The 10,768-nt window shown below is 33.7% G+C and overlaps 1 protein-coding gene across 1 annotated transcript; it reads right to left on the reverse strand.

Moving 5' to 3' along the window:
• Window positions 1-733: 733 nt before the first annotated feature.
• On the reverse strand, window positions 734-8,748 carry LOC103768062 (contactin-associated protein-like 3B; the record flags this gene model as incomplete). Its single annotated transcript, XM_008935191.1, has 5 exons — window positions 734-821; window positions 1,851-1,984; window positions 3,047-3,271; window positions 4,917-5,156; window positions 8,530-8,748. Coding segments are annotated over 5 exons (906 nt in total), but the record flags the coding sequence as incomplete, so codon positions are not given.
• Between the last annotated feature and the right edge of the window lie 2,020 nt (window positions 8,749-10,768).

Here is a 10,768-nt window from a genome sequence, read left to right on the forward strand (position 1 = left end):
TGATCTCTGGAGGTCCTTTCCAACCCTGACGTTCTGTGATTTATGTGAATGATAGGTCAGAATTTCATCATAATTATGCTTCTGTGCTGTGAAATTGAACTAAAGATTTCATGAAGTCTGTTATAGTTCATGTGTGACAGAAAGTGTTTACTCATTATAGACTAGAAAACTAATTTCATACACTTTTGTATTCTCTAGATTTACCTTATTTGAATGTAGATAGAGGTAAGACAGAAACTGGCAGAGTCCTACTGCCTTCCATCCAGTGGCACGATGGACTACTTCAGGTATGGTTTTGTTTGTCATTAAGAGATTTTTTTATTTAAAACATACAGTGTTTTCTACTACCATAGACAGGGTAAGTCTTTAAAATACAGTACATAATTAATAGTATTCTATGGTCTTTGTGTATTTCACAGTGAGTTGTTTTTTTTTCCAAGGAGTTAAAAAAAAATATATTTTTTAATGTTCGATAGAAAAATATGAGAGAAGTGTGAATTTATCGTTAATGGAACACACTTGGTCATTTTTCAGGAATCACTTACCCATAATGATATTTTTATTTCAACCAGACTGAAGTTTCTACCTTTATTGTGACCCAATCCCTAATTAAACTCAAGACAAAAATATCTTTCAATGAGATTTGGGTCATTTTTTTTTTATTTTTTTTTTTTTTTATGTACCATGATTCCAGTTTCATCTGTTTTAGAACACCTTGTGGTGTTCCACTTACCTAAAATCTTTCCAAGTGTGAGAGACTTGATTGCATTGAATTCTGTGCCTGAAGACAGGATAAACTTCCTTTTTTGATTCTGGTTAACCTGTAGAATGGTTTGGTGGTGAACAAAGTAGAACAATGGGAGACATATTAGTCAAAATTTGCAAAAAAGAAGATAAACTCAAGACAAAAAATAGAAGAAGCTGAGGGAAGCATTTGTTAGCTATAGAAAAAAAGACTAATCAGGAAATAGATGATCAGCTTCCTCAGAACACTTATTATAGCTTAATATTTCTTCAACACCCCTCTTAATAAGTCTTTATTTATCTTACTGGTTTGTCTGATTCCTCCTTTTTCATTTGTAAGATGAAAAAAAAAGTGTAAACCTTTAAAAACAAAACATAGGGGTTTTTTTTCATTTAAAAATATCATTCAACGTTTAGTTAACAAAGGCCAGATATTATACTGTAAATGATCTGAACACAAGGGTACCTCTAGAACCTCTAGAACTATTTGTCTTCAAGCCTTGTACTAACACATAATTAAGCAAACTCAGCTCTAGTCTCAAAATACTAACTTGTAACTCGTAATTGTAAAAAATAAATAAATTAAAAAATTAAGACTTCTTTATCTACTGTTAGCAAATCAAATATTTCTGGTTTATCATCAAATTTCTACAAAAATAACAAACATTTTAATAGTCACATTGCTTTGATGCAGAAAGGACTGGAAAAAATTAGACAAGTTCTCTGAAAGTATTATATAGATGGTAATATATTCATACTGTATACAGTTTGATACATAATTGAAAACAAAAAACAAAATGAAAGACCCAAAACAAATTACACAAGTCATACATAATTCACAAGTTGTATTTTCATAGAAAAAGATAAGGCGGCATTGACCTTTTGAAATAGACAAGACGAACACCAAAGAGATTTTCTAATGTAGACTTTTAGTGTTCATCATTCATCATGAGTCTGCTAACCTTTGCTTTGTTTACTTCAGATAGTAAAACACAGTTTATTTGGCAGTAATTTCCTCTTGCAACTACTTACTTCATTTTGCTTTGGATCTCCTAATTTTTAATTACAGTTTTCTTTTTTTTTTTTTTTTAGTCTAACTGAATTACCTCTACAGAGAGCATATCCTCCTCTCTGTTAATCATCACATGTTGCAGTTGCCCGTCAGCCATGCTTTTGATATTGATGCTGAAGACATCAGGATCTTGATGGCTGTCTAGCTTGTACCTGATCTGTAAACTTCCTGCAGGGATAAATAGATAAAAAAATATAGTAGACTACATACACAACAGGAAGCATAGATCAGTACTTCCCACTTCACAAGTGCATTTGAGAACAAAACAAGTGTTTGATCTGTTTAAGGTGGTAACTATGAGAAACTGACATAAGGGAGAAAAGAAAGAAGGGAACAGAAAAAGAAATAGTAAAGTTAGAAATAGGATGTTGTAACAAAGATAGCCATAAACAGTCCCAAATCTGAATAATGACATAAAATTTGTGGAGAAATTTTAGTAAATAATTTAATAGTTCCGCTAAGAAAGATTTAGTCTGGTAACTCCTATCAGTGTGACTTAACAAATGAAACTCAGTACCTTGCAAGTATTGTCCTTGAATAATGTTTACTGTCCAGACCTGTAAATCTCTGATCAGATGACAATTCAGTAAGATGCAGTTAATAATTTCTAACTCACTTTCAATTTCTTGTTGTTAACTGCTAGCATACAGTTTGTACACATCTAATCACACAGAGGCTCTTTCACAGCAGAACTCAGACGCACTGTGGATTTCTTGTCAGAGATGCCTTCCCAGATGTAGATGGACTACAACATTCTACCTATCCTTTGGAAAGCAAGGCCCAGGCCAAACCCAGGCTAGTCATGAGTAAAATGTGTTCCACCTCACGTTGGGGAGGATACTACATCTATTCTGCATCTAAATCTAATATGCCATATTAATAGCAGACAGATCAAATACACTTTACTTTTCCTTTCAAAACTTTAAACAAGCAAACAAAAAATGTAATCTTTTATTGCACTTTTCAGTGATGTCCAGAAATAAATATTTTTGCCAATATGATAAAAAAACCTCAACATTTCCATTAAACAAAAATGGAAATTACATGAGGAAAAATGTTTTTTCATGTGAAAAGCATTGCTTACTCCGTCTAAAACACAATATACCATTTAAAGCAAGAACAGGACAGGATAGTGACTAGCTTGTTATTCTGGTTTGGGAATCAGAGTGAATCTGAGTCGGCAGCTATGATGTTCATTAGTGTTTCTAGAAGGCCTATCTGAACACTCACCGTTTCTGGTGAGGATGATCGACAGGTATTCCTTGTAGAAGGAGCTGACATAAAGCAGCAAGCTTGGTGTTCGTGTTGTTCGGAAGGCAAATGTAATTGCTTCCCTGTTCAGTGTCATGTCAGCATAAAAGGAAGAAGCATGAGAACTGGAATTTTTAGCTAAGGTGTAGTATTCTTGAAAATTATATGTTACAGAAGTGCCAGTCCCAAAATAAGCAGAGATCTCTGAAACAAAAAGTAATTCAGTTTTTAAATAACATGTATAAAAAGACCAAAGCTCTTTTTTTTTTTCTTTCTGCCATATAACAAAATAAAATATGTTCTTAATTATTGTGATAAAGCTGAAAAATAAATACAAAGGGAATTAGTATTTAAAATGACAGAGAAAAACAAGACACAACTTGGGCTAGAACAAAAGCTCAGTTCTACATATGTCTCAAATATTGTTGCATGAAGAATTACTTTTTTCCAACTATTTTTAAACTTATTTTCTGTTTTGTTTTGATTTTTTTGTTTGTTTGTTTGTCTGTTTGTTTGGTTTTTTTGTTTGTTTGTTTGTTTTTTTGTTTGTTTGTTTTTTGTTTTTTGTTTTGTTTTGTTTTGTTTTGTTTTGTTTCCTGTTTATCTACATCCTCAAGTCCAGTATGTCTTTTCTTGTAGGTATACTGCTTCTATGGAGAAATGAGTGCAGAAGTTTGAGTCCTAACATATTGACTGAACTTTACCATACCTGAAAAGAGACTGGTCAGGTGTGAGAATGGAGGAAATAAACTGGATTATGATCTTCTTGTGGATGAATCACTCAGAGAGTGTTTCTGTATCTCTGTGATATCTCACACACTTTTTCTGTTAAAAATAACTGTATCAGACAGTTTTAGCACACAACTTCTACACTTCAGAAAAATTTTGAGAAATTTCTGTAACCTGGCTCAGTATCTTTGACAGGAGGTGATTAAAAGTTATTACTGTAGTCCTTCCCAAACTTTCAACAACAGGAGCCACTCTGCCCCTGCAGAATAATAGAGCATGACTATTATTTTCTTCTCCTGTTTGCTAGAGAGGAGGAAAGTATCATTCCTCACCCTGTGGCATTAGCTCCAAAGTGACAGATATCGAAGGATTTCACACAAGTCATTTATTCTTGTGGTGTCTGTGGTGCCTGAATGGATGTTGTGCTCACTAGTTTAGAGGAACACAGAGTTAATGCAGTTAAGCCATAGAGTACTTTCTGGAATGCTTTTAATACACAGAGGAAGCAAGTGATTTTTAGCAGATTAGTATTATATGCAAATACCAAAATTTCTAGATAAATTTCTGTCCCTAAAATTTGAACCTGATGACTTGTGGTAATCTACAAGTATTACATCATCACCAAAGAACTCTAAAACTGCCGAAAAAAGGTGGGCTCAGCCCTGTTTCAGATGTTCTCACATTCATCATACGGTAAATAGAAGTCTAAGGTCCTTCTTCTTCTTGGTTTGTTTTCCAAATTTAGTCTTAGTTTTGAGATTTAGACTTGAAAGACAGAATACCAAAATTTTATTCATAAAGATATATTTGCTAGCTAGTATAATAATAATAATAATAAAAAAAAAATTCAAATGAGTTGCATATCTTAATATTAAATAAAGATGTTAATCCTCCTAGGTGATGTGATTCCTGATTTAGAGGGTGTTGAACTGTGTATCTCTGAAAGACAAGTGTTTAGCAAAACTTACACTTATTGAACATATTCATCTGAATTTTTCTGTACATTAAAACATAAATATTTTTCAAGCATTTATACATCTCTATAAAGGGCTGTAAAGATCTTGTTCTGGACTGTATGGTCCTATTTTCAATAATTCATGAAGCTAGAAGACATGCTTGCCTTTCTTACAGAATGGCCCAGCATAGGCAGAGAAAGTGCAGTCACAGGAGAATCCACTGTATTTCTCTCTGCATTTTCCACCATTGTGACACAGGTTACCATAACTGCTACAATGTCCAGGACAGCCTGGTTCAACTCCTGGTGTTATCTTTGCTCTCTCTTCTAGGTCAAGTGCCATTCCATTCAACTGTAATGAACGAATGCATCCCAAAAATCCTTTCTGTCTGGATGCTGTCCCACCTGAAATAAATTCATATGAGCTTTTAAAAATGTAAAAGAATTGATGCATAAAAAAACTTCTTTATGTTTTACAGCCCCCTCTATTCTGAATTTGCAAGATACAAACCTCTGCATGTGCAAATATTTATAAATAGCTTTAAAGCACGTCTGATTTCTTTTTTAGGAAGTAATTACAGCAAACCCTTGAAGCTTTTAATGGGAAACAAGGAAATTGCACTTCTGTTAATTCACAGAGGAATAACATGCAGAAATGAGGTGGTTCTCTTCCTTTAGTCTGTAAAAAGGAAAGGGAAAGGAAGGGAAGGGAAGGGAAGGGAAGGGAAGGGAAGGGAAGGGAAGGGAAGGGAAAACCTCTGGGAAAAAAAATAAAATAAAAACTAAGGGGGAAAAAAAAAGTAGGGGAAAAAAAGAAAGGAAAAAAAGAGGAAAAATAAAAATGGGGATGAGACAGTGATGGGTGGCACAGTTTTACTCTTTCAGTATCCTACTGACTGATCAACTGATCTGTGTGTCTGTCCATCTGTCAGTCTCATGGTGTAGATAATGACACCTCACACTGGTGGCTGGCCTCACACTTTGTCCCATACTGGAGGCTGTGTCTATTCTTGAGTAATAGGAGGGTTTATCCCCTCACTACAGAGGAATACCAGCCAGGATATTCCTTTACTACCAAGCACATGTGATAAAGGTAGAAGGCAACCCTAACGCTAACAGTAATTGTTGTATCATTTGTTCTCACTTGTTTATTTTTAGCACAATTCCTAACAGCTAACATTTTATTAATCCTGGTTGCTTAGCAAAGTGTGCTTTCTACATAACATGTCTCTTGTTTTGATGTTGAACTCTCTTTAACTTTGCTAAAATGAACACTTTTATAACAGCTTTAGATTTTAGTTAGGTTTTCTTCTGTTGCTTTTATGGGAAAACCAGAATATATACATCTAAAAGAAATAAAGAAAGAGTAGTTTAGCCTGAAGATATCATAGTTCTATTAAGTTAGTAAAGGATTGATGCATGACTATGGCAAGTACTGGGTATACAAGATGATATCTAAGTAAAGAGTGCCTCTGCTAATATCATTCTTAGGACACCTCATTTTTCTCTAGACATTTTTCAACTGTCTTGAACAAACAAGGTTATGTCTGTACCAGCAGACAATCACTGGAAGTAGTCTTACAGTAAGTCTTATTGCTTCCTCCACTGAAGAAAACTATATTCAATTGAAGACATGAAAATATCTCATGAATAGTTTGGAGTTATAGAAAGTTGCATTATCCAAAAGACTAACAACAGTATTTCAATTGCAGAAACAGAATATGCAAAAGTACTTGCTACCATCATAGCAATCCTTCACAAATTATATTCAGGAAAAGCATGACACAAATGATTCATATAAATCACTATCATTCATAATGTCATGCTTCAAGATCACTTCTTTGACTGAATAAAATTAAACAAATGCCATTTTTATCATTTCTGCTCCAAAATATTTAAAAACATTTTACAAACTCATAAGAGATGTCAAGGTACACAGCACTATACTGAATGTTATTTCAATTTACTCCCAGCATCTTCAAAAAATTTCAGAAAGGAAAAAAGAAAAAAAATTACTCCAGAAGCAAAATGACAGAATCACTCTTCTACTACAATTATTCACTTGAACGTTATCTGAAGAAAACAAGCTAACAGCTTGCTTGTAGATAAGTCAAAACAATTTTTAAATTGTCAGCTGCATACAGCAGATGGATGTATACAGATTTACTTGATTTTGTCAAATTACTTGACAACGTATCACTCTATTCAGTGGGCAATTACTGAAGAAGAAATTGTCAGAAAATGCAACTGTCAATAAAGGTCAGTACAGTATTGGATCACTTGGGAGAAGGGTTAATAGAACTAGGGATTAATTAATTGTCAAAATCATTAGAAAACTGTTTAGACTTGATATTACCATAAATGCCACTAGAATTAGGCCATTTTTCAGTCTTACTTCACAGGTCAGACCTTGAAAATTCAAACTGATCTAATTTCCACCATTCACATAGTAACAGTTACATGTTAAGTCCAGTCAGAGAACAGCAATATCATTCATTGTAGTACAGCAAATGAGAATCTCCCAGTCCTTCCATTAATAGCTCTAGTACTCTATTGTGAATATAAACTAATTTCAAGACTACTCCTAACTCCACTACTGATAATATCTTGTATATTTTCTTTGTTATATAATCCTTTCCCATATTTATAATCAAAATATAAAATTCTTTATTTGGTCTAACCTCCACCTTCTACCCTTGTTAAATTTTGAGGCATAGGTCAGAATTCTGAACCTAGCACACTAGAGTTTTCTCTCCATTAAAAGTTTTCCTAAGGATTCACAGTTTCTGTAGCTACAGTTTTGGAACATTATTTGCCTTGACTACTCCTCCCCATCACACAACAAATAAAACATATATTCATTTAGTATGATGTGTCTCACAGTCAGTCTAAATAAAGATCTATTTAAAAGTTGGGCAGACTTTACATACTTTTATACTGTATAACATACATATGCACCAGAAACTTAAAAATTCACAACATGGAAATATTACAGTAAGAACACTACCATATACATAACACATAGCTTTATATAGCTCTATGTGATAGTTATATAAGCTTTTTTTTTTTTTTTTTGACTCTGTTTCTGCATTTCCAGTGTTTTATCTAAATAAACTCATGTCATAGTTGTTTTTACATTCTAGACACAAGCAACCATAGATCTGGATTTGTGAAATCAAAGAACAGTCCCTTTCTCTTACTTCTAACATTAAGTAAACAGTTTGATTATTTGATTATATGTGTTAGCAAAGGGTGAAAAACTAGATAACAGGTTCCTAGAACTATAGAATGGTTTGGGTTGGAAGAGACCTTGAAAAACAACCCTGTGCCACAGGCAGGGACATCTTTCATTAGATCAGGTTGCTCAAAGCCTTGTCCAACCTGACTTTAGACATTCACAACTTTACTGGGCAACCTGAGAACCTGTGAATGAAGAAAGACAACAAAATTTCCTTGAAAAAACAGAAGTAACATATCTTCCTTCAGCAGATGACATCCTTTCAAAAAATGGTGCTAATGGAGATGCTTCAATTGCTCTTCAAACAAACTTAGAACAACTGAAAACTTTGGTTAAAATCCAGTCCAGCAGTAACTATAGACTAAGGCACTGAATCTATAATCTCTATTGAGTTACATTTCCATGTTTTTTCCACAAAGGATCCCATCTCATCATGCAAACTGTTTACAAAAGACACAGTTGCCATCTTTTTTCTTCCCCCCTGCCCCTTCATGTTTTCATGATGATAACTAAGAAGGATTCTGTTAAATGAATGCCTACCTACAAAAAGCTGGCTGTTGAGTTGCAAGCGAATATGCCCATCAGGTGGAGCACCACGAGACTTTTGAGGAAGCTGATCTACTTGTAAGGATGCCTCTTTGATGTTTCGCTCAGCCTTCACATAATGCCACTGGTTGTCATTTAAGGAAGTAAGTGATTGAACTGTAATTTCGTTGGGTCCGTTTCCAACATCAAATGAAAAAATTACTTCAGATGGAGCTAGAAAGAGGACATCAATAAAAGACATTTGAATTATTTAGTAGTTAATTGGGTGACAAAATCATTAAGTGATAGAACAAGTTACTTTAAGGTCTAGCCTACTATTTCATAAGACTCTTTTAGGGGTAAAGTTTACTTCAGGAGGCGTATCCTTAAAATTAATTCTTCACACTCATTGGCAGTGAGAGCAATGATTTGCCAACAACATGGAAATCAAACTGTTTGTGGACCCCTAGAGAGCATAGTAGTCAAGAAACTGTGAAATATGCTACCTTAATTATTTTTCACTTTGGATAAAAAAACATCTCTTGCTTACATGCTATTTGATTGCTGTTGTTAATTACTGTTGTGGTTTGAGGCTTGGAATGGGGGCGTGACCTTCCAGCAACTGGGAGGACCCCGGGTGGGGGTGAACCATTTTATTCCCTCCCCTTCCCACACACACTCTGATAAGAGGCAGGGAGTGGCTGCTAATTTCACTCCTGCCTTGGAGCTCGGAGAGGAAAGTTGTCCTTTCACTCCATGGGACCTTGAAACCATTTCTGAGGGGTTTGTATATTTTATTTTTTGTATTTTTCCCCTAATCTTTGTATATATTATTTTCCTTACCTCCCTTTTTTGTTTTCTGTTCCTTGTTAAACAATATACTTCATTTTTTTCCAAAGTGTCTCTCTCTCTCTCTCTCTCTCTCTCTCTCAGAGGGGGGGAGAGGTAAGTACATAGTTCTGTTCTGTGTGGGTCCTGCCCTGAACCCCTTTTTACACGGAACCAGGACAATTACATTTAAATTATCACCACTGTAATCTAACATCAACATCTTCTATTGTCTGTTTCCTTTTGTTATTTATTCATGTAACTTCTACAAATACCAGAGGGCAAATTTTGATGTAGTTTATAGGACTATGTATACAGTGAACTAAACTGAGTCATTCTTTAAACAAATTTCACATTACATGGTTTTATAGTTAGCTTATAAAATCATAACATATCAAAACATACATTAAGTAATAAGATGAATAGTCTCTAAGAAACTGCAGACCTGAAAATTATGAATACTTTATGATTAAGGGACTGGAGGTCTGAGAAGATTCCATGAACCCAAATGAAACCTTCCCATTTATATTATTGGACTCTGACCAAAAAGTAAAAGAATTAGAAGTAGTCGACGAAAAAAAAATTATTTTCAAATAACATTTTCAAAGATTAATTTACTGAATTGAAAAAAAAAAAAAAGTTAAATATTTCTATTTTCACTTTTAAAATATATTTCAGATTTCTTATAACATTTAGATCCACTTTGGCCAACCTTTAGACTGAGTAATGCCACATGCTTGTAATCCCTTAAACCCTGGATCTGGTTGTTATAAAGTATTTTTCTATAACAATTGAATCTGAGAGAGAAAAGTGAAATGACAAATAAGAAAAACGTTTGATTTTCCAAAAAAAGTAAAAACATAATTTGCATTCAGTTTTTAAACAGAACACTTTTTGTAATAAATCATGTCTTCTGCTTTAAAATCAACTGTATATGATAAGAATTAATTAATTTGAAACAATTTATGTCTAAAATCAGTTTCTCAGTAATATAAATTTTAGGATAAATGTTTCTTTTGGACAAAGTTGAGAGCTCAGTCTCCCTTACAGAGAGGTAAAAAACCCAAAACAACCACACCATAGGAGAACAAAGGCAACAGAAACTCCATGTGATTGGGTAAAGTGAATTTCTGCTGAATGTTACCTTCTGTAGGGAGGTCTTTGTAATCCTCTCAATACTGCTGGAGTGAAGCCTGAAAATGCAAATTCTGCTTTGAACTCACTGAATGTGCCTATTAAATAGCAGATCAGAATGACAGATCTGATGAATAGAATTACTATTTAGATTTTAAAGGCAAGAAAGCACATAATAGAGATTTTGAAACAACCACTGAAATAATTATGTTAGCACCATTGGGAAAAAAAAAAAAACAACAAAAAAAAAAAAAAAAAAAAAAAAAAAAAAAAAAATCTTAAAAACAGGGAC

Source organism: Merops nubicus, unplaced genomic scaffold, assembly GCF_000691845.1.
Source record: "Merops nubicus isolate BGI_N331 unplaced genomic scaffold, ASM69184v1 scaffold47802, whole genome shotgun sequence".
In the NCBI taxonomy this organism is placed as follows: domain Eukaryota; kingdom Metazoa; phylum Chordata; class Aves; order Coraciiformes; family Meropidae; genus Merops; species Merops nubicus.